Source organism: Suillus subalutaceus (assembly GCF_016647625.1).
Source record: "Suillus subalutaceus strain FC151 chromosome Unknown DFJ58scaffold_71, whole genome shotgun sequence".
NCBI lineage: Eukaryota > Fungi > Basidiomycota > Agaricomycetes > Boletales > Suillaceae > Suillus > Suillus subalutaceus.
Genome location: NW_024540320.1, coordinates 95,554 through 117,489, shown reverse-complemented (window position 1 = coordinate 117,489; position 21,936 = coordinate 95,554). Strand labels below are relative to the sequence as shown.

General features: G+C 48.7%; 9 protein-coding genes across 9 annotated transcripts; 5 read left to right on the top strand and 4 right to left on the bottom strand.

Annotated features, from left to right (window-relative positions):
- Positions 1–50: 50 nt before the first annotated feature.
- DFJ58DRAFT_794135 (uncharacterized protein) lies at positions 51–1,019 on the top strand. Its single transcript, XM_041390434.1, has 2 exons — positions 51–624; positions 683–1,019. Exons 1-2 carry the CDS (start codon positions 443–445, stop codon positions 711–713), a joined length of 213 nt encoding a protein of 70 aa, XP_041242654.1. The 5' UTR covers positions 51–442; the 3' UTR covers positions 714–1,019.
- A 550-nt stretch (positions 1,020–1,569) lies between these two features.
- Positions 1,570–4,110, top strand: DFJ58DRAFT_746497 (major facilitator superfamily domain-containing protein). Its single transcript, XM_041387469.1, has 12 exons — positions 1,570–1,954; positions 2,012–2,209; positions 2,257–2,356; positions 2,401–2,514; positions 2,566–2,860; positions 2,908–2,915; positions 2,968–3,003; positions 3,059–3,171; positions 3,229–3,317; positions 3,367–3,453; positions 3,503–3,569; positions 3,650–4,110. Exons 1-12 carry the CDS (start codon positions 1,754–1,756, stop codon positions 3,830–3,832), a joined length of 1,491 nt encoding a protein of 496 aa, XP_041242653.1. The 5' UTR covers positions 1,570–1,753; the 3' UTR covers positions 3,833–4,110.
- An 861-nt stretch (positions 4,111–4,971) lies between these two features.
- DFJ58DRAFT_794121 (Dihydroneopterin aldolase-domain-containing protein) lies at positions 4,972–5,803 on the bottom strand. The gene is made up of 2 exons (XM_041390433.1): positions 5,239–5,803; positions 4,972–5,175 (listed from the first exon to the last, which is right to left on the bottom strand). The coding sequence occupies exons 1-2, from the start codon at positions 5,797–5,799 to the stop codon at positions 4,996–4,998; spliced, it is 741 nt and encodes a 246-aa protein (XP_041242652.1). The 5' UTR covers positions 5,800–5,803; the 3' UTR covers positions 4,972–4,995.
- A 307-nt stretch (positions 5,804–6,110) lies between these two features.
- On the top strand, positions 6,111–8,362 carry DFJ58DRAFT_794117 (major facilitator superfamily domain-containing protein). The gene is made up of 12 exons (XM_041390432.1): positions 6,111–6,323; positions 6,381–6,569; positions 6,617–6,710; positions 6,757–6,870; positions 6,922–7,228; positions 7,276–7,283; positions 7,338–7,370; positions 7,426–7,550; positions 7,608–7,696; positions 7,746–7,835; positions 7,885–7,951; positions 8,021–8,362. The coding sequence occupies exons 1-12, from the start codon at positions 6,153–6,155 to the stop codon at positions 8,201–8,203; spliced, it is 1,470 nt and encodes a 489-aa protein (XP_041242651.1). The 5' UTR covers positions 6,111–6,152; the 3' UTR covers positions 8,204–8,362.
- Positions 8,363–11,123: 2,761 nt separating this feature from the next.
- On the top strand, positions 11,124–11,961 carry DFJ58DRAFT_794103 (uncharacterized protein). Its single transcript, XM_041390431.1, has 5 exons — positions 11,124–11,283; positions 11,380–11,608; positions 11,631–11,637; positions 11,714–11,718; positions 11,761–11,961. Exons 1-5 carry the CDS (start codon positions 11,193–11,195, stop codon positions 11,909–11,911), a joined length of 483 nt encoding a protein of 160 aa, XP_041242650.1. The 5' UTR covers positions 11,124–11,192; the 3' UTR covers positions 11,912–11,961.
- Positions 11,962–12,098: 137 nt separating this feature from the next.
- DFJ58DRAFT_444682 (uncharacterized protein) lies at positions 12,099–13,339 on the bottom strand. The gene is made up of 6 exons (XM_041380436.1): positions 13,087–13,339; positions 12,869–12,906; positions 12,764–12,815; positions 12,667–12,711; positions 12,551–12,590; positions 12,099–12,486 (listed from the first exon to the last, which is right to left on the bottom strand). The coding sequence occupies exons 1-6, from the start codon at positions 13,124–13,126 to the stop codon at positions 12,225–12,227; spliced, it is 477 nt and encodes a 158-aa protein (XP_041242649.1). The 5' UTR covers positions 13,127–13,339; the 3' UTR covers positions 12,099–12,224.
- On the bottom strand, positions 13,340–17,133 carry DFJ58DRAFT_444685 (CHAT domain-containing protein). Its single transcript, XM_041380437.1, has 4 exons — positions 17,105–17,133; positions 16,713–17,057; positions 16,568–16,665; positions 13,340–16,513 (listed from the first exon to the last, which is right to left on the bottom strand). The coding sequence occupies exons 2-4, from the start codon at positions 16,789–16,791 to the stop codon at positions 13,553–13,555; spliced, it is 3,138 nt and encodes a 1,045-aa protein (XP_041242648.1). The 5' UTR covers positions 16,792–17,057; positions 17,105–17,133; the 3' UTR covers positions 13,340–13,552.
- Positions 17,134–19,409: 2,276 nt separating this feature from the next.
- Positions 19,410–20,252, top strand: DFJ58DRAFT_794092 (uncharacterized protein). The gene is made up of 2 exons (XM_041390430.1): positions 19,410–19,599; positions 19,654–20,252. The coding sequence occupies exons 1-2, from the start codon at positions 19,506–19,508 to the stop codon at positions 20,076–20,078; spliced, it is 519 nt and encodes a 172-aa protein (XP_041242647.1). The 5' UTR covers positions 19,410–19,505; the 3' UTR covers positions 20,079–20,252.
- DFJ58DRAFT_444609 (amino acid permease-domain-containing protein) lies at positions 20,232–21,909 on the bottom strand. The gene is made up of 12 exons (XM_041380435.1): positions 21,670–21,909; positions 21,514–21,614; positions 21,451–21,460; positions 21,385–21,399; positions 21,306–21,333; positions 21,145–21,254; positions 20,997–21,095; positions 20,892–20,943; positions 20,795–20,839; positions 20,679–20,745; positions 20,487–20,625; positions 20,232–20,409 (listed from the first exon to the last, which is right to left on the bottom strand). The coding sequence occupies exons 2-12, from the start codon at positions 21,612–21,614 to the stop codon at positions 20,386–20,388; spliced, it is 690 nt and encodes a 229-aa protein (XP_041242646.1). The 5' UTR covers positions 21,670–21,909; the 3' UTR covers positions 20,232–20,385.
- Positions 21,910–21,936: the final 27 nt, after the last annotated feature.

The following is a 21,936-nucleotide window of genomic DNA, read 5'->3' as shown; positions in this document are numbered from 1 at the left end:
TCGTCGAAACTTAGTTGTTCGAATTCGTGAGTGGGACCACCTTCATGCCAAGAACTACTACTATATTAGCCGGAGCCTCATTGTCTAAATTTGATTTGTCCACCTCACACAACGCGCTACAAATACAAAGACTACTACTATCAACTTATCACTATCCTTAATTTCGGGCACCTCGCTGGCTGCGCAATCAAATTATCTAAATTTGATTTGTCTGTTGGGAATGCCTCAGACTCAGATATCTTGCCTATGTACATCATATAACTCGCCATACCTCATTGGCCGCGCAATCAAACTGGAGGTCAAGGTTCCAGGACTGGTATTGTCTAATGGTCGTCTCTCCCCTCGTTGGCAATGCCTAATCCTGTGCTATAAACCTATTTAACAGCATTTCCCGAGAGTTCAATCATCCTCTCCTCCATGTCAGCATCTCCTCCAGGAGCCTATGAATATATCCCTGTATCAGATCAAAATCATGATTCTAACGACCCTCATATTCATAACCTCTCTGCTATCCCAGACGACAACCTTAATGCAGAAAAAACAGTCAGAGGATAAATGGCAGCGCGACCCAGTCAACCCCAGGAATTGGTCTCCCGCAAAAAAAAAAGGACAACCATTGCAATCGTCAGGTTCTTCCGTCAGAGATATTTACCAACGAGGACTAACTTTGTTTTCCTGTTAGGTTGCGCTATACACTTTCGTTACTCCGTTAGCAAGTTCTACACATTGGCATTCGATATTCATTTCCTATGGCGAGGCACTCATAATCTAATACTGATTACTACCCGTACCTGTGAAGGGTTCGGCAATCCTCTCACTCATCCTCGACCCTACTTCCCGTAAACATTATAACGAGATTGTGATTTTTCTCTGTGATGGACGCATTCACTGATAAGCCTGTCGCTGCTGTCAGGTTTTTTTGCACGTATTACGGTTGGTGCGCGTGCAGGAATCGCAGCTGCACGTGGGAATGGCTGTCAGTATTCCGGAAGGATAGATTTGGGTGTAGCTCTCTGCACATCGTGAGATCAGCTTTGGAGATCCAACAAGCGCGAGGGCACATACGTGCACCAGTACTAGTTATGCTAGACGCGGTCGTGGAAGTAGGCCCTGGCGATCGTTACCAACATGTAAGTGAATTTTATTCGTTGGTGTTTAAACCAAACCGGTCCAAGTTCAGAACACGGAACCAATCGAATGGACCATCTCAACACGGAAGGTGTCGTCTATGCTCCTGTCAAGACAAGTCCGCTGGTAAACGTTGAAAGAGACTGACGTTAGTGGGGTAAAACGTTGACTGCGCGGGGATACTACTACATAGTACATACCGATATCATCGATGGCCTGCAGGGCCCTGGTCATATTGGTCCAAGGCACCCTCGGCCGCAATACTCTGCGCTTACATAGCACGACTGCACGCGCAGGACTGATGGTAACACCAGTAAGCGCTAAGCACTGTTCTAATGTGATTGGATATACCGTACGATAGTCACATGGTTAGGGCAAGCCACTACCGCCAAGAGAACTCACATGGTTTCCCAATTGGGTAATCCTTGTAAAACACAGACAAGTCTGAAGATCTGGTCACACACGGTTCTTTCGAATTCGGTCCCAATCATGATGGTATCCTGACAGCAGTCAGTCGCACCGCTGGCGTTTGCCAAAAACCTCCTCTCACTAATCGTGGGAGTCGGGGACCTATTTAACAGCATTTCCCTCGCAGACCAGTGAGAGTCCAATCCTCCCCTCCTCCATGTCAGCATCTCCTCCAGGACCCTCTTATATCCCCGTACCAGATCAAGATCATGATTCTAACAACCCTCATGTTCATGACCCCTCTGCTATCTCAGACGACAACCTCGAACGTATAATACAGTCAGAGGATGAATGGCAGCACGACCCAGTCAACCCTAGGAATTGGTCTCCCGCAAAAAAATGGAGAACCACTGCAATCGTCAGTTCTTCCGTCAGAAATATTTAACCATGACCACTAATTTTGTTTTCCTGTCAGGTTACGTTCTACACTTTTGTCATTTCGTTCGCAAGTTCTACTATGGCACGTGGTCTGCCAGAAGTAGCCCATGAATTCTATATGATGAATCCAGACGTCCTTAAAGCGTTGTTTTACCATGACAGCATCTTCTATCTCTCATTCGCCATCGGCCCTTTATTTGCCGCGCCTTTGTCTGAAGCATATGGTCGTTTGAAGGTGCGTCGTCCTCTTTTTAGGGAGCCGTCTACCTGAATGAGCTCAAGGTGCTCCACTGGGCGAACCTCTTCTTTGTCGTGTTTAATCTTGACTACACTCTCTTACATAACCGTAGTAGTCCTGCATCTTTCGTCCTTCGGTTTCTAGGTACGTCATCGAACCTGCCATCATATGCTGCTTACTCTCCAAAGCTGGTTTCGTGGGGAGTATACCCGTAACATGCGGCGGAGCCATCGTTAGCGACCTCTTCTCCGAACGCGACCGTGCCTCCCCTATGGCACAGTACTTTGTAGGACACCTAATAGGTCTGTTTCACGGTCTACCACCTTGACACAAGTTTACACTCACCTCGCAAGGTCCCGTGGTCGCCCACGTCATGACAGGCTTCATTAATAAGCCAGTCGTTTTCGATGTCCTCGTCGGGATCTGTAGTATTGTTACCCCAATACTTGGCATTCTCATGAAAGAATCTTATGCGCCAATTATTCGGCTTCGCCGTGATAAAAATTCCCTGGATCCCGAAAAGGCAGCTACGATACACCCCGCCTTCACCATGAACAAATGGGCTTACTTGTGGATCAACCTCAAACGACCCTTCATGATTATAACTCGCAGTTTAATATGTTTAATCCTCAGTTTATACATGGTTTTGTAAGTTGATTTTAGTATCACACAGCCAACTGATATCATATATTTAGGATATACGGTCAGTAGTATGCCACACAAGTCGTTGGACTTGCACTAAAACCATGTGTCAGGCATCTACTATTTAATGTTTACCACCAGTTTTCCCTGTAAGATCACATATGCCAAGTATCACGGGAAAGGATATTAAACACTTACACCCAGACCGCTTTTTCGACTTGTATCACTCGCGAGTCCTAGTCAGCATCGGAATTGGCGTTGGGTTCCTATCTGCCACTATATTTGGCGCGAGAATCTGCGACAAGACATACTTACGCGTACGTCAATATGCGTTCTAACTCTACCGCGTTAGCTCAAGCGCTTCTATTATCTAGCTTGCTGCGAAGAATAGAGGAAAGGGTAAGCCAGAGATGCGCGTGCCCGCTGTGATACTCGGCTCGTTGATCATCTCCGTGGGACTACTGTAAGATGCACGCTTCTATTTCTGTCGGTTCTGACCTGATCTACGTTAGTTGGTATGTATGGTCTGCCCGAGCCAAGATGCTTTTCATGGCGCTCGTCGGCGCCGCTATCTTTGCGTTCGGCATGATGACAGCTTTGTGAGCATGCTCCTTCAATGCCATTCATACCTGTTAAACCTGTTTGAAGACTCGCCATTCAACTATACCTCGTAGATACATTCACATGTGCTGCCAGCGCTATCGCAGCTACTTCTGTGAGTCTTCCCACTCTTACCATTCCCCTTACCTTCAATTTCGCTTGCGTTCTCATGCACTAAACACCTGACGATGTCAGATACTCCGCTCACTCCTCGGGTTCGCATTTCCTTTCTTTGGAAAGCAGATGTTCGCTACAGTTGGTTATGAAAGAGGTGATTCACTTCTTGTAGGTCTTGCCATCGTCATCGGTATACTCTTCCCTGTTTGGATATATTATGCTGGTGAACGTATGCGTGCTAGGAGTTCTTTGACTCGTTGATGTCGGACTCTATGCCTACACCTTACATTCAATATCCATTTCCTAGGAGGCACTCAAAATCTAATACTGATTAGTACCCGTACTTGTGAAGGGTTCGGCAATCTCCCAGTACCTCTCTGACTTATCCTCGACCCTACCTCCCGTTAACGTTATAACGAGATTGTGATTTCTCTGCGATGGACGCATTCACTGATGAGCCTGTCGCTGCTGTCGGGCTTTTTTGTACATCTTACGGTTGGTGCGCGTGCAGGAATCGCAGCTGGACGTGGGAATGGCCGTCAGTATTCCGGAAGGATAGATTTGAGTATTGCTCTCTGCACATTGTGAGATCAGCTTTGGAGATCCAACAAGCGCGAGGGCACATATGTATACCAGTCATACTAGACGCGGTTGTGAAAGTAGGCCCCGCCGATCCTTACCAATGTGTAAGTAAATAATATTTGCTGGTGTTTGAACCAAACCGGTCCAAGTTCAGAACACGGAACCAATCGAATGGGCCATCTCAACACGGAAGGTGTCGTCTATGCTCCTGTCAAGACAAGTCCGCTGGTGAACGTTGAAAGATACTGACGTCAGTGGGGTAAAACGATGACTGTGCGGGGATACTACTACATACCGATATCATTGAGGGCCTGCAGGGCCCAATGTTGGTCCAAGGCACCCTCGGCCGTAATGCTCTCCGCTTACATAGCATGACTACGCGCAGGACTGATGGCAACACCAGTAAGTATTGTTCTAATTCGATTGGATATACCGTACGATCGCCACAGTTAGCGGAGACAGGGGTGGATGGGCTGGATATGTTAAGATTGAAACTTTCTGCCGGGCATGTCTCGAAGTTAATCCAATCAGACGGAGACCGGCTATGGGCAATATTCTCGAGTCCCACGATATCTGAATTACAGTGTGTAGTTTGCCTCTGTCGAAACTGGGAGTGTGAGCGAATTTCCGCGCGTCGAGCTAATGAAGTTGATTTTCTCTCTACACGGATGTCGACTTAGTTGACATATAGTGCATCACTAGGTAAAGCTACGCCATGCGTCCATGTACATGTCTGGACCCGGATGTTATGCCAAGGGTTAGTTGGACATGCATATGCATGAGCATGTGGACGATGCTAACCGAGCTTGGTTACGTACATTTCCTACACGGTCTTATCGCAATCATTGGAACGCATCGCGGTACCGAGTCATCTCAACACCAGAAGAGTGAGCAAAAGACAGTGCACTGGGCTTCTGTGATCGTGTTGTCACAGCTTCAATGGCGTCAGATGCAAGACATGAGCTGCGAACGATGTGCAGAACAAATTTCTCGAGCGTGAGGTATGCAGTATTTTCGATTTCCTGTCATGGTTATATTCAGTATCGTCGCTCTTCAGTAAGCGAGTGGAGAAAGAGAGTACATGCATTTGATATCTGTTTGATGATTGCTGGGTAGTCCACTTGGCGCATACCAGATTTCTCGTAGAATGTGATATTTGTGATTACCCTCTGCTTTGCAAGGCGCTCTGGGGGATTGACGCCAATCAGCACGGGAATGATAAGGTCTTTGACAGACACCCTTGCAGCCTGCTGTAAATCGTCTTTGCCCCTGGGTGTAATCACCTCAACTTCAAAGTCGTTCGCAAGTAAAATCTGCTTCGGAAGGCCGATGACGACGCGCACGGCGTCCACGTTCACTCCAGCCAGAACGAATGCTTTCTGAGTGACCTCATGCACAAGTGCACGAACATCCGCATAAGATGGCGAGAGCGCTGAGATTGCTTTGGTGAGATGGCCATAGTGGATGGAGTCTACGACGTTGTCGGAATGGGCGGATATGTTAAGGAAGGAGGGTTTAAGATGGAGGTGGACGGTGATTGAGACGGGCTGTTCGCGCAGGCGTCCCCAGCAATCTGGGCCAATGTTTGCCGTAAGCTGGATTGTGTCGACGAGCACGACATCGGTGGTGGTGGTGGGTAAGGACATCGAGATGGTTCTTCGGGAAATTCCGTCATATTAGCCGCTCATTATCAAAGTTTGATTTGTCCGTTGGGAATTCTGGCCCGGTTACTCATGTAGATCATCTAACTCGCCATGCTTTTTGGGCACCTCGTTGGCTGTGGACCCCTTTGAAACTAACTTGTACTAGTCTGAACTTAACTAAATCCAGGACCTATAAGGATTAATGTGTGTTCATGCCTGATCGTCCAAGGGCCGCACCTGTCATGGTCAATGCGTAATGTGCTATAATTAATACACCAACTATTTAACAGCATGCCCTTCGAACCTCCAGAAAAGTGAGAGCTCAATTCTCCCCTCCTCCCAGTATACCCTCCTCCATGTCAACATCTCCTCCACGAACCCATGTCCCCTTGAATCATGATTCTAACGACCCTGTCCCCTCAGATGACAACCTTGAACAGGAAAAACAGTCAGAAGATGAATGGGAGCACGACCCAGTCAACCCCAGGAATTGGCCTCCTGCAAAAAAATGGACAACCACTGCAATTGTAAGTTCTTTCATCAGAATCATGTAACCATAAGGACTAATTTGGTTTTCCTATCAGGTTGCGCTATACACTTTTGTCTCTCCGTTAGCAAGTTCTATCATGGCACCTGGTCTGCCAGACGTGGCTACAAAATTCAATATAACCAATCCAACCATCGCAGCGTTGACTCTCAGCATCTTCCTTCTTTCATTCGCCATCGGTCCTTTATTTGCCGCACCCTTGTCCGAAGTATATGGTCGTTTGTGGGTCCGTCGTCCTCTTTTCGGGCAATTCTCTGCCTAATTCAGCTCAAGGTACTCCACTTGGCGAACCTTCTCCTCCTTGCCTTTAATCTCGGCTGCGCTTTATCACCTAACACTGCATCTTTCCTCATCTTTCGGTTTCTAGGTATGTGCATCAAACCTACCGTCATACATTTCCTTACTCTGTAAAGCTGGTTTCGTGGGGAGTGCACCCGTAACATGTGGCGGAGGCGTCGTTAGTGACCTTTTCTCTGAACGCGACCGTGCCTCGGCTATGGCCCTGTACTTTATTGGACCCCTGATAGGTCCGTTCCACGGCCTGCCACCCTGACACAAGTTCACTTTCATCTCCCAAGGTCCCGTGGTCGGCCCCGTCATGGGAGGCTTTATCGCAGAGTCAATCGGTGTCCTGGATGTTTTCTATATCGTCGTCGCGATCTGTGGTGTTGCTACAATACTTGGCATTCTTCTCATGAGAGAATCTTATGCCCCAGTCATTCGACTTCGCCGTGATAAAAAATCTCTGGATCCCGAAAGGGCAGCTGCGATACATCCCGCCTTCACCATGAACAAATGGGCTTACTTGTGGATCAACCTTAAACGACCCTTCATAATTATGACTCGCAGTTTCATATGTTTCATCCTCAGTTTATACATGGCTTTGTAAGTTCCTTTTAGTATCACACGGCTCACTGATATCATTTATTTAGGGTATACGGTCAGTAGTAGTACACCACACAAGTCTTTGACTTGCATTGAAACCGTCTTTCAGGTATCTACTACTTGATGTTTACCACTTTCCCCGGTAAGATCGCATATGCCCAGTAACACGGCAATGGATATTAATCAATTACACCCAGGCCTCTTTTCGGATGTGTATCACTTCAGTATCGGAACCGGAGGTCTGCCATATATCGGAATTGGCGTTGGGTTCCTATCTGCCACCGTAATTGGCGCGAGAATTTGCGACAAGACTTACGTATCCGTACGTCAATATGCGTTTTAATTCTACCGCGTTAGCTCAAGCGCCTCTACTGTCCAGCTTGCTGCGAAAAATGGAGGAAAGGGTAAGCCAGAGATGCGTGTGCCCGTTGTGATACTCGGCTCGTTGATCGTCCCTGTGGGACTATTGTGAGATGGACGTTTCCATTTCTGTCGCTTCTAACCTGATCTACGTTAGTTGGTATGGATGGTCTGCCCAAGCCAAGATCCATTTCATGATGCCCATCGTCGGCGCCTCTATCTTCGCATTTGGCTTAATGATAGCTTCGTGAGCGTGCCCTTTTAATGCCGTTCATACCTGTTAAACCTCTTTAAAGTCTCGCCATTCAACTATACCTCGTAGATACATTCGCATATGCTGCGAGCGCTCTCGCAGCTGCTTCTGTAAGTCTTCCCACTCTTACTTTTGGTCTCGTCTGCCCTCTGAGTTATGCACTGAACACATCACGTTAGACGCTCCGCTCACTCCTCGGGTTCGCATTTCCTCTCTTCGGACAGCAGATGTTCGCTGCGCTTGGTTATGGAGGAGGTAATTCACTTCTTGCAGGTCTTGCCATCGTCATCGGTATACCCTTCCCTATCTGGATATATTATGCAGGTGAACGTATGCGTGCCAGGAGCTCTTTGACTCGTTGATGTTGATTTTATTCTGTATGTCTTTTTCGATGTGATCATGAGTAATAGTCGTATGGGTATGCAAGAATTGTCCGTGGACCGGGTGAACACTCGGTTGTTGGATCATGGCTGAATACGATTCCGTACAGCGATTAGTCCGATGTCCTTCAGTCCTTTCTGACATCGGGGATTGCCGCGTGACCCAAAAGGACATTTATAAATAAACTTACGCGCGTCTCACGCGTCACGACCTCATCCTCATCGATGCATCCCCAACTTTGATAGAAGGAACATAATCATTCCTTCTATTTGTCTGCCTATGGGGGACTTGAACCAGGCGATGTGATGCTCTGCGAAAGAACATTATCAGAGTCCGGTTCAAGACTGCCCTAACTTACGCACGTCGCAAATGGTTTAGCCCAAAGTCACTTACGACTTCCAGTGCATTTTGTAGCGTGCTTGCTATGCTATGTGCGCAGTATGTAAAAATCGTACTGGAGTTTCAAGAAAGACTGGCTGTGGGATCCTGACGGGACATGCTAGATTGGACGTTGGGAGTAAGAAGGACTTTCGGGTGAGACTTGCTTGCGCACCAGTCTATATATGATGTTGGTGTTGATTATTGAATCCTGATGCCGATTCTGATCTCGCGTTCTCCGTATCGGCAGCACGTCTCTCGGAGATTGGGGAGTCGATCAAACCATCCTGGCCGCTCTGGCTCCCAGTGAGTTGCTCTAAAAGCCCCCGCAGTGAAACTAGCGTGCTTTCCATGATTCTCTTAGACTTGACGCGCTATTCCACATCAAGGGTAATATATAATATATGATCTCACTAGAACAACTCCTTGTGGGCGTACGACGACATCGATTGCGTCATGTTCATTCTTGAGCAAGGCTCGCAGCGATCAGGCCCAGGTGCGAGTATCGATAGTCCCTTGAATATTAATGTCTGACCTCACCACCTCATGTCCCAGTTCTTTGAAAAACCCTCGGCCCTTTGCCTCGTTTGTTGCATCATCGCATCAATTTCGGGTATTGACGGATTCTTCGGTGAGTGATGCACGGGCGCAACTGCAAGAGGCGGAGATGCATGCAAAAGGAGGGTGTTATGGAAGGGTACCTTGCCGACGAATCGTACTCTTGATCGGAAGAGATTGATCCGACCTCCTTGGCTGTGCTGCATGGGCGCACCAGTCTGCTGTTGAGAATCGCCGACTACGTCATGATCTTATGCCGTCGACGGTTGATTAAAAACAATATCAATGAACGAGCAGGTGTAGAGAAGTCCTATGCCGTCGCAGAACTGCCCCCTTGTTCACTACTTTGTGCAATGATGACATGGTACGGGGAACCACATCATTTCGGGAATCCTGGATGTGTGTTTGGCGCTGTTACTTTAGGATCAAATGGTTTTACATCATGTGACCGGCGCGTCTTGGACGCGTCGAATGTCGACAGCCAAATAATGTCAGCCGCCGTGCTGTCTTATATAAACACCCTCAGTCGGGGTTCACTCACTAATCCGCTCTTTCTTCTTCTCTCTCATCTTCACAGCTTTTTTCGTCTTCTTGCGTGATAACCTCATACTGGACGTTCGAGCAAGGTATGTGGCGTGCGACTTGGAGGTACATGGCATCCTAATGATATTCTTGTCCTTTCCGCCACCAGCACTACTTTGGTCCTACCGCCCAACGCCACATGGTACGTTTCTTGCTCATAGCGCTCCGTATATCAGACTGCTAATTTTCCCTCGATCGCGCCCAGATCTAACGGCGAGCTTCCACAAGATGCAAAATGTATGTCTTGTTACGCCACATTCTTATCTGCCTTACTAACCAACATCGACCGCTCAGATTTTGAAGGCAAACCCGCAAGAAGAAGGCGAAAAGACAACATAATGGAACGATACAATATAGCTGCTGCCCTTCACGGGCGTTGCTCGCGGCGCGGATGGCACAGTGGACAGGACCTGGGTCCGCCTGATCCTCATCAGGCGTCTGCTGGCCACATTCGCCGGGGCTCTCGGGTGTCCGACACCTCTCCGCCCTGTTCTCCTCCTCAGCACCTCCTCGGTCGGTTGCACTGGCCCGCACCATGGATCAAGCACCCCGGCCCACGTCAACTCAACACTCTCGCTGTCCGTAAGATCGGACACGAGATGAGAGGGTACGTTCCATTCTCATCTTCCAGCCCCCCGCTGACATTGCGCCATATTCAGGGTATCGGTGGTCGCTGTCATCTAGGTCGGGACCTAGTGGTGGCTCGGGACGTGGAACGTTGGCCCTGCTCTGCAGGCGTTGCTATCGTTCCATCCCGTTCGCTCCTCAGTGCCCGCCGGGTCCGGGGTGGCGTCGTCACAAATCAGTCTGCTTCCTCGGCGCCAAGAGCCGAGGTCGTCAGCGCGAGTAAGTCCACCCCGGTTTAACTAAACAAACTTGATGCACTGGCGACAAAAAACACTATGGACAAGAGGAGGAAGAACCATCGCGACCCAGGTCATGGGGAAAGTTGAGTAGTTCTATTTCCTCGCGTTATGGTTGGCCTCGAGACTGGAGCATCAGCTCGAGACGCCATGCTTTGCTATTGAAAGATGCGTCATTCGATGCCATCGCATGGAGTCTCGATGAGCTGATCTGACGCTCGCCGGTTTGTTCCTCTGATGTGTTCTAGGACTCGTTGCCCGAACGAAGGAATCGATAGGGTAGACATACAGAACGAGAGGCCAGATCTCTCAGGTGAGAAGGGATGGTTCGCAAAATGCACGGAAGCAAGTGTAAGGTGCAGCGATCATGAATGCAGGGACGATAGAATGCGGGGAAATGAGTACAACCTGGAGACGACGTTTGAGTCGACGTTACAGTGGACCTGAATACAAAATGGGATAGTACCTCGAGGATCCCAGTCAGGTAAAAACAGTGCATACCCAAGTCAGACGTTGAACGTTGAAACTTCAGGGGCACTGCGGCAGTGCATGGGCCACGAGTGTAAGTGTATGGCTTCAACGTGTAGGAATGAATGGCGTCCCTGACTCCAAACATCGACGTTCAACGTGGACACCCGCGTTCGTTATACCTGCATTCATTAGTCCACAAGCCCCCACAAGCAAGTCATCCAAGTTTCACTTACAATTCATGCTGACGTCCTAGCCCCCACCAGCTGCCAAACGCCTTCAGTTAATGGTACACTTCGAAGAAGCCTTGATACCCATCTTGCGCAAAAAGTGGCTCGTAGAGTCTCTGATCACCACTGCCGAGCAGCTCGCGCAGATGGACCTCCCCTCAAACATTATCACAACCCTCGCGTCTATTAAGCTGCTCGTAGGAAACCTGATTACTGCTGTCGAGCACCTCTCGCAGAAAACAGACATACTCTCCTCCGATGTTGGCGCAGCTATTGCGTTGCTCGTAGAAAACCTGATCACCGCTGTCGAGGGCCTCTCGCAGAAAACCGACACACTCTTGGCGCAACTATTGCGCTGGTCGGAGAAAACCTGATCACCGCTGTTGAGCGCTTCTCGCAAAAAACCTCCTCCAATGTTGGCGCAGCTATTACGCAGCTCGTAGAAAACCTATTTGAGACGCTAGCGTCGGACATCCATCACCTACTGCAAGGTTGCATCGCTCTTGTTGTATTAATATTGTTGTGCTTGTTGACAGTCCTCTGCATTGTGCGCTGGTGCTACGCATTTAGTAGAGAGCTTCGGGGTGTGCAGCATCTCAAGACCACGTAGACTTACACATATCATCCTGTTATCAGTTTCATCAGTGACAGCACCGTTGCATTCATGAACTTTGTAGTGAGTGTTGGCGTTTTGATTCTATGTTTGCTGGTTTTCAGCGTCTCCTGGTTTTGCTCACGGGTCTTATGTATTTTCAAGTTTTTCAATAAGAAGATGCAGTAATTCGGGAAATGATTGGAAGTTCTAATAGGTTGGTCTTTGGATCAATTTAATGCGATGTTGTTGGGGTTGTGCTCGTGTAATACGTAGTTGATGAGAGTTTATGTATGCGGGACGTAAGTATAGTACTAGAGCAGATCCTCCATCAGTTCCCGCTCAGTACCGTGACTCTTCTGAAGTTCTTGCCAACAACATCTGCATTCTGGAGATCTCGCCAGTCACCAATTCCGTTGGAATTCTGGCCTCCCATGACATTTTCTGCTCGAATGGTAGTGGCAACAGTCCCGTCGTCCAACCTCTCTTTCCTCAGCACAAGTTCATAGCCAAATACCTTGGGCAACATGATTCGCCACGCAGCCCAGTACAGCACGCCTGCGAGCATGACGGCGATTCCAATGAGGCAGTACCTATAAAACACGCGAGGAATGAGAATAAGGGACACGTGGATAAGTTCTGATGGAACAAACGTACAGGTAGTATGGTAGTGGTGGGGTGTCCCCGACGCCATTGGCTGGTTTCAGGAAGGGAGCGATGAGGGCTGTTTGGTTAGGGAAAGAAAGTGTTGAAACTGTATATTGGTAACTCACGGAAGGCAGCAGCAGCCAAGAAGAATACAGCGAGAGGCCACCATACTACACCATACGCATTAACGTGCCACACAGGAAGAGCGACATATTTGCTCACCTTTGAATGGCCGAACAGCATCTGGCTTCTTCCATCTCAGATAGAACAGACCCTGACGGCGTCCAGAGGTAAGAAACACTCGAGAAAAAGAGTCGAAAGACGTACAATAACGATAAAGAAATTTATAATCTGTTGCGGGTATCCTTCAACGTCCAAAATGAAGGCGTAAGCAATGTTTGGGGGAGGCGAAATGATGACAATAACCTAGGAAACCAATCTCAGACTGATATCATGGCTCTGGGGTAGCACTTACAGAGTATCAAGTGAATGATCAATCCCTACTTTTAGCCAGGACAAGTGTGATGAGGCGTTCCGCAGCTCACGATGATGTACACACGAACTGCCATTGGTCTGGTCGTCCATACGCTGGCGGGGCTATCAATCATTTGCTGTCAGAAGTAGCGAACTGGTGTTTTCCCGGGCAAGCAGCTCGGATAGAAGGAGTGGTAACAGACTCGATTACAGGTTGATACTCAGCCATAACAATGAAATGACGCTTCCTGACGTCCACTACTCTACCAACCGATAAACTTGTTCGAATCCAGAATTCAAGTCAAGTGTCGTCGTTGCACCCACGAATGAGGACTGAACCGGTGTCTAACTTCCTGAGGTGGGACCACTTCTTGGAACTGTGGCATACAGGAGCTGGCCGAGTGACATTTCTACGCAAAGCCTTGGAGTAGACAACGATGCAAGGGATCGCGAAAGAAAAAACTAGATGTAATGGGTATCAGGTAAAATCAACGGCTGGTAAAACTGTACATATCACAAAGCTTAATGCGACACGAGCTACACGCCAATGTGAATGAAAACAATCCTCTGCTCGAGCGGCACTTTCTTCTTCACAGCGTGTGTGGCGTGGTTCAGTGCCCTTGCCGCCCTCGTACAATCCATGACACCGTCCTCCAAATCCTCGAACATTTTCTCATAGAAAGCTTCAACAACGTGCTTTGCGACAGCGTCGTCAACCACCCACAGAGTGCCGATGACACTCTTGAACCCCGAAAACTGCAGACCAGCCGCAAGGTGGATGACTTCGTCGGGTGTTTCCTCATCGCCAGCGGCGGTATGACACGCCGACAAGAATGCGAATTCAGCTTGTGGAGTATGGTTCTCCATTATATCAAGCAGCGTGAGAGGTTTGTCTCTCATGGAAAAACGTGAATTGTAAGGCTGATCGCGGTCTTGCTTGCCATGACACGCGAGGTGCACCCAAGTGTTGCGTCGTAAGGCATCGAGTGCACCTGCCTGTGTAGCCTCGTCACCAGAAAGACTAGTGAATTTGACATTGGGAGGAACGAGTTTACGGACAAGCTCGAGCTCACTGTTGACAGCGGCGAGCACCGTACCTTGCCCTGAACCCGGTTGACTTTGCCCGATCGCCGCGAATGTCGGAGTGACAGATGTCTTCATCGCTTGTCGAGATCTCATCAAAGCCGAAAGCGTTGGCGTGTAAGAGCAGACGTAGATATCTTCCAGGCATAGTTCCCGCCCAGAGCGATCTGCCTTCATCCGAAAGGGGTGAGCTGCATGGAGAGGAATGGATGTGAAGGCTGCTGTCGGACACAGCCATATTCGAGACCGGCGCGGTAATTTTAGGTCATACTGAAGGGCATTGACGATGGGTAGCATGATCTCGTCCCATACCTTCTGCAAGAGTACTATTAAATCCGTCCTCGACTCCTTTGGGCCCATACGAGATGCATGCCGTATCGCCCTGGCGAAGTCATCCTTGAGCATATTGAGATCTGCGAGAGTGAGATCTGCGAAAGGAACATGGCAGGCTTTTCCTGACGTCGGGACAATGATGGCGTTGCACGAGTATTTACTCGCGATGAGGATGATGACAGGGCCATGGCACGCTGTTGCTTGCAAATCTTTGTACGACGGTGGAAGCAGGAAACGTGAGAAACCGCAGGTATTACGAATTTCAGCCACTATGGTGTCCCATTCTGTTGCAAGTTTCCTGTACTCTCTTGCTGCCTGATCAGCAGCAGCTCGGCCTGTACTGACTGTAGAACCTTGAGCGTCGGATAGACGCTTGACGAGCTCCGAAAACCTGCGAGCTAGCTTGGGGTTCGTGGACTCGAGGTCTTCAAACGGAGTCCTGAGTCGAGATGCCAGCGACCATTGCTGGCCACGACCGTGCTCGACGAGTTTGACTGCCTGTCGTAGGTCTTCAAGGTGGATGGCACATGATGCTGCATCTACAGGTAGTGATCTGGCGTAACTGAAGGCAGCGGCAGCTTCGCGCCGTGAAGTCGTGGATGACCGCGTTGCCAAATGAGCATCGAGAAGCTCGAAAAATGTATAGTAGGCCTCTAGTGCAGATCCATGAGCATGTTGCTCTGCTGCGACGGTCCAATCATATGACACATTGATGCGTCGTGGCAAGCCTTGAGTGGGATGCCTTGATGCTAGTCTGAAGTTCTCCGCTGCAAGCGACAAATCAGCAGGGTCGTGTAGAATCTGGTAACGAGACATATAGGCCACACGCAGCCAGTCGTAGCTGAAATACCTGTCCGGGTGCAGTGCAGGCAAAGCCGCCAATGATTCTTGGCAGAGACTGATGGCTTCTTCGATATCTTCATTCTTCTGAGTTTCCATGAAACGAGAGCAGAGTGCTGAGCTCAAATTAAAAAGATTTATATGGCGCTCTGGATGATCATGCTGCCTTAACCGAAGTGCTCCGCGGTAAAGATTGATGGCCTCGTTAAGATCCTTGCTAGTCTCCAATTGATCATATCTGCTATTGAGCGCGAGGGCAAGATTGTTAAGTATGGTATCACGGTTCGGACGGCCAGGCCGGCGCAATGTCAGTCCCTCGCGATGGAGGCTAATAGCTCTGTTGATGTCATCAACATCGCCGTCTATGTCGAAACGGGTGACAAGGGCGCCCCCCAGGTTGTCTAATATTGCATCACGAAATTTGTGTCCAACAGGGCGCAAGCGCAGCACATCTTCATACAGAGCAATGGCCTCGTCGAGGTCATGAGATTCGTCCTCATGCTGGAAGCGGCATCCGAGAAAGACGGCCAAGTCATTCAAGTAGTCATCACGACCAGTATGACCCTCAGGGCACAGAGAAACAGCTTCGTGACTAAGCTGTATACTCTCGTCTATATCAATGATGCTGCCGCTTTGTTGGAAGCGCACGCAAAGTGCCCACGAAAGGTTGCGAAGAGCACTCGGACGATGTGGCTGACCCAGCGGACAGAGCTCGAGCACGATTCGTCGAAAGTGGATGCCTTCGTCAGATGCGTCTGTTGGAAGTTTGTTGCATTTGCGGATCACATAATCCAGACCGTTTTTCCCAACCACGATCCTCCGAAGATGGGTGCCCTCGTGACAGATGGGTAGTAGCTGGTGGTAGAGTTGAACACATTCGTGAATATCAGTGGTGATACGGTGATATTTGTAGCCCCATCTTAGCGCTTCAGTGAGACGATGGACAGATAATGGATGATCAGGGTGGCCCTGTGGGCGCAAAGCTAGGGTGTCACGAAATAGAGAGGTACTAGAGTCAATATCTTGAAGATCCCTGCGAATGTAACCTTGGAGGCGGGCCCATGCGAGATTGGTAAGAGCGGCAGCACGGTCAGGATGACCAACCGGACAGCTAGCCACGACCCACTGAAAATAGTTCACAGCGCCATTCAGGTGAGAGACACCACTCTTGCTGCTCATGTATTTGGAAAGTCGTGTGTGGCCTGCATCCGTGCGCCGAGTAATCTCGCACTCAACGATTGACTACAGTTTGCGTGTTCTAGATAAGCCAGCAGCACGGGGGTTGACATCACTTACATCAAGTAGTGCGCCGTCGTCGTATTCGCAAGTGTGCGCAAAAGCGGTCTTCAGTGTGAGAGAAGGGTAGATATCATCAATGGGTGGAAAGGACAGGTCTACAGAAAGTTAGTGGATGTGCATGAACAAGAAGCAGGTTAATCACCAAAGGGTTCATCTCCGTGATTGAGCAGGTCGCTCCATGATGTTTCAATTTTTCCAACGAGTGCCCCGTGGCCTAGCATTCGATCGAGTTCGAAGGATGCTCTTATCTCGAGGGACAGCTTAGGTGACTCATCTAGTGATCTGGAAACCAATGATGAGTAGTGAAATTGTGTCCACAAGTCTGTAAGGCTTCACATGGTCAGCGTATCACCCAAAGCTACAGCACTGTCGGACGATATGACACTGATGGCTGATTTCCAGCGTGTGTTGGAGTTGAGTTTAATAGACACATAGATGCCTGCATGGATTCGCCAGGGGGGGACTCGTATATTTTTTGCGCTAATGACTGTGGAGACCATGAAACGAATACCAAGGTGATATGGAGTGACTTGCCTTGAAGTCTGATAGACCGACCTTCCAAGCTACCGATCATGACGTCGCGATGGAAATGGACACGGATGGTTGAGGATGAAGCTGAGTGATCGATGGGACAAGACAAGGGGTAGTAGGCCCTGTATGGGGACTGTGGATGAAGTTGAGGTGATATGGAGAAGATAGTTCAGGGCATGCGGCACGTGTGTTGTCGCTAGTCAGCACGATAGACGCTGGTCCAGATTCCGATGAGCGCTAAGATCAACTTAAGCGTATCATCATGACAGATACACTTGAACGGCCCGTGCTGGAGGAAGTGAGCAATATCATAATCAGGGAAAGTGGCTCACTGAAACAGGCCGCTGCTGTACCGATAAGCACCCGGCTTGATCAAGGGATGAATCGATGATACAAAACATTGAGATACTCTCGTGAAGCGTTCACCGTTTGTGGTGTACACTGAAGAGTGAAAATGAATATTTTATTTGGCCACCTAGTAAGTCACGTGTGCCTGCGTTCAATGCTCAGCGCGAGTTCGCATTTGTGACTGGTTCTTGGGACAAGTCACAACAGTGCCCAGCTGTGGGATGTAGCGATGAGATAGCCTCTTGCTGGGGCACACTGATATGGTTAAGTCGGTCTCGTTCTCACCGGACGGTGCTCACATCGTGACTGGTTTTTAGGATAGCACCGTTGTCACCGGCTGTGGGATACAACGACCAGGCAGCCAGTTGGTGAGCCCTTGCTGAGGCACACCACTAGTAGCGTGGTTACATCAGTCTCATTCTCTCCGGATGGCCCTCGCATCGTGACTGGTTCTCGGGACACATCATACAACACCCTCGGATAAATACCGCGTGCATCCCATCGAGGTCACCACTACCATGACACCCAACACTCAGAACAATCACCTCATTCGCTTCCCGTCCAATTCTACCCACGCACTGTACAACACAGCCGAGCTAATGGACGGAACGTCCCATGATGACTACAGTTCGATGGTCTCGGCCCCCTTTGTCCTGATTATGACAGCGGGTGGGTGGTAGGACTCAACCGCAGACTCTTACTCTCTGAGTGCCACCCGCTTCTTAACACGCATCTTATTTCCCTCGGGCTTCATTAGCGGTACCTAGAGGTCCAGAGCCTAATTTATGCCGCATGGCACATAGACAACGCTGACGAAAGTGCCAGGAGTGAGTCTCTTAGAAGTCTTTTCCTGCCTTGCACTTACTTAAACGAACATTTGCAGACCTTGATCACGATTATCTCATTTCTTCCGGTATGGAGATTTCAGATACAATGCGATGACAAACGTACAGTTCATTATCCATCGTCTATTTTATACATATCTGGAGTCTGAGTTCAGGATCATCCGAGTGAACAATTTCTGAAGAGCTGTGTGACACTCATCATGCTTCACTGACTCATCAGAGCACGTAAGAGTCGAGTGTGGAGTCTGTTTATATGAAGAAGACCGGTGCTGCGGAAAGGTTTCAATATTTGTGATCGTTGCTCCCATTGCATCTAGCAAATGGGCTTAAAATCCTGCGAGAACTGGGTGGGACAAATGTGTAGTTCATTGTGTGTAACACAATATGTAAAACGATGGTCGCACTACGCATGTATACAAAGAAAGGTGGTGAAACCGAGAGCAACATGAGAATGACGCACGCAAAGATGTGTGAGAGGTGAACGAGCGGGATGAAGAGATAAACGATCCCTCGACAAATGGCACAGCGAATATAAAAGGGTCTATATATTGGGTACAGGTGCATCGAGTTCGTGCTCATTAGGGACCACGAAGAAGACTGTAATTAAGATATCAAATTCGAGGACAACGTGAATATATGCTTAACAGACTACGAGAGAAGCGCACGTACAAAGCCACTGGTAGAGCCCTCATAATAGAGCAACTACTACACGCAAATCGTAGCCATTGGATGTCATGTTCATCCCCGCCGTCCTTTTTATCTCTCCAAGGCAGATATGAATACGCGGTGCGTCATAGATATAAACCAAAGCACTTTCGAGGGCCAGGGCGCATCAGAGAGGCTTTGCCTGAACGAAGGAAATCATAGAGTAGACATACAGAATAAGAGGCCAGATCTCTCAGGTGAGAATAGAGCATGTTGAAGGGCTAGTTCGCGGAATGCGCGGCAGTGAGTGTAAGGTGGTGGGCGCGGCGATCATGAATGCAGAGACGATGGAATGCGGAGCGATGAGTACAACCTAGAGACGAAGCTTGAGTCGATGTCAACCAACGTTATGGAACTGAACACAAAACGGGATATTACCTCGAGGATCCCAGCCAGGCAAAAACAGTTGTGTATGCAAGTGCAAACCCCACGTCAAGCATTGAAACTTCAGGGGCAGCGGCAGTGCATGGGCCACGAGTGTAAGTGCATGGCTTCAACCTGTAGGAATGACGTCCCTGACTCCAAACATTAACGTTTCCGAGTCAACGTGGACACCCGCGTTCGTTATACCTGCATTCATCAGTCCACAAGCACCCACAAGCAAGTGATACAATTTTCACTTACAATTCATGCTGACGTCCTAGTCCCCACCAGCTCCCAAACACCTTCAATCAATGGCATTCGTCGAACAAGTGATACACAGCTTGGGCGGGAAGCACCTCGTAAACTCTCTGATCACCACTGTCGAGCGCCTCGCGCAGACGACAGATGTCCTCTCCTCAGACGTTATCACAACCCTCGCATCTATTACGCTGCTCGTAGGAAACCTGACCACCACTGTCGAGCACCTCTCGCAGAAAACCGACACACTCTCCTCCGATGTTGGTGCAACTATTGCGCTGCTTGGAGAAAACCTGATTGTGACAACGAATGTGCTAGCGTTGGACATGCATTACCTACTGCAAGGTTGCATCGCTCTTGTTGCGCTGCTGTGCTTGTTGACAGTCCTCTGCATCGTGCGCTGGTGCTACGCATTTACTAGGGAGCTTCGGGGTGTGCAGCATCTCAAGACCGCGTAGACTTACACATATCATCCAATTATCAATTTCACCACTGACAGCACTATTGCGTCATCGATTCGGGCAGAAAATGTTATGAGAGGCCAGAATTCCAACGGGATTGGTGACTGGCCAGATCTTTTGATTGCAGGTGTTGTTGGCAAGAACTTCAGAAGAGTCACGGTACAGGAACTGAGTACTGATAGAGGATCTATTCTAGACTATACTTACGTACTGCATACATAAACTCTCATTTATGCATTCCACGAATACCACTACAACATTGATTCAAAGACCAACTTATTAGCACTTCCAATCAACCCCCGAATCATTGCATCTTCTTATTCGAAAACTTGGAAATGAGATTCGTGAGCAAAACCAGGAGACACCGAAAACCAGCAAATACAGAATAAAAACGCCAACACTCACTACAGTGACAACAGTCCTGTCGTCCAACCCCTCCTTCCTCGGTACAAGCTCACAGCCAAATACCTTGTGCAGTACGATTCGCCATGCAGCCCAGTACAGCACACCTGCGAACATGACGGCGATTCCGACGAGGCAGTACCTATAGAATGAGAATAAGAGACATGTGGATAAGTTCTGGTGGAAGAAACGCACATGTAATATGGTAATGGAGCGATGTCGCCGACGCCATTGGCTGGTTTCAGGAAGGGGGCGATGAGGACTGCTTGGTTAGTGAAAGAAAGTGTTGAAACTTTTGATTGGTAACTCACGGAAGGCAGCAGCAGCCAAGAAGAATACAGCGAGAGGCCACCATACTATATCATACACATTAACGTACCACACAAGAAAGGTGACATATTTGCTCACCTTTGAACGGCCGAACAGCAACTGGCTTCTTCCATCTCAGATAGAACAGACCCTGACGGCGTCCAGAGGTAAGAAACACTCGAGAAAAAGAGTTGGAAGACGTACAATGACAATAAAGAAAATTATAATCTGTTGCGGATATCCTTCAACGTCCAAAATGAAGGGGTAAGCAATGTTTGGGGGAGGCGCGATGATGACAATAACCTGGGAAATCAATCTCAGACTGATATAATGGCTCGGGGGTAGCACTTACAGAGAGTATCAAGTGAATGATCAATCCCGGAAGTGGGGACTTCCCAGTGGGCCAATTTGAAGCCCAGAATTTGTTTTCGAATGGTAAAGGTATCCCTTCCTTTGCGAGCTCTGTGATCGAAGCATGAGCTAGGTCGAACTACGATGCTAGGTATGACGAACCTTGGTTTACTCGTGACGCCGAAAAAGTCTAGATGAAAAGTTCTCGAGTCATACATGTCCATAGCATCCCTCGACTCACCGAAGTGATAATGTTCTATGGCCCATCATCAAATAAAGATCATGATACAAAATACATAGGACTCACTCCAAGAGCACTATCATGAAGATAATGAGTCAGGGAACCCTTAAACTCAGGAGTCGAGCTCACCTGAGAGCAGGAAAACCGATAGCGCACGCTCCGCAAACAGAACCAAAGACATTTCCGAAAAACAAAGCAGCGACGGTGACGCCAGACTCCTCGATCTCCATCTATCGATTCTATTTAGTATTTCGTTTGTAGTGCAGATAAAAAAGAAGTTCTCACCTTGGTTGCAGGCTTGCAGCCGAGAAATCAGCCACATTTGCAAGCAAGTACAAAGCAGCGCCAAGACCCAGCCAGACTAGTTCTCCAGGACTGAGGTTAGCATTGTCTTTGGGTTGCTTCTGAAGCTTCTGATCCTTTTCGCCATGGGGCGGGAGCTATAAACATAAGATATCAGCGCCTTGAAGGTAGATAAGAGTGCACTTGATGGCGCAATGGGTGTCCAGACTCCACATGTTGTCATCAACGCTGCCAGCGCAACCGACTCGT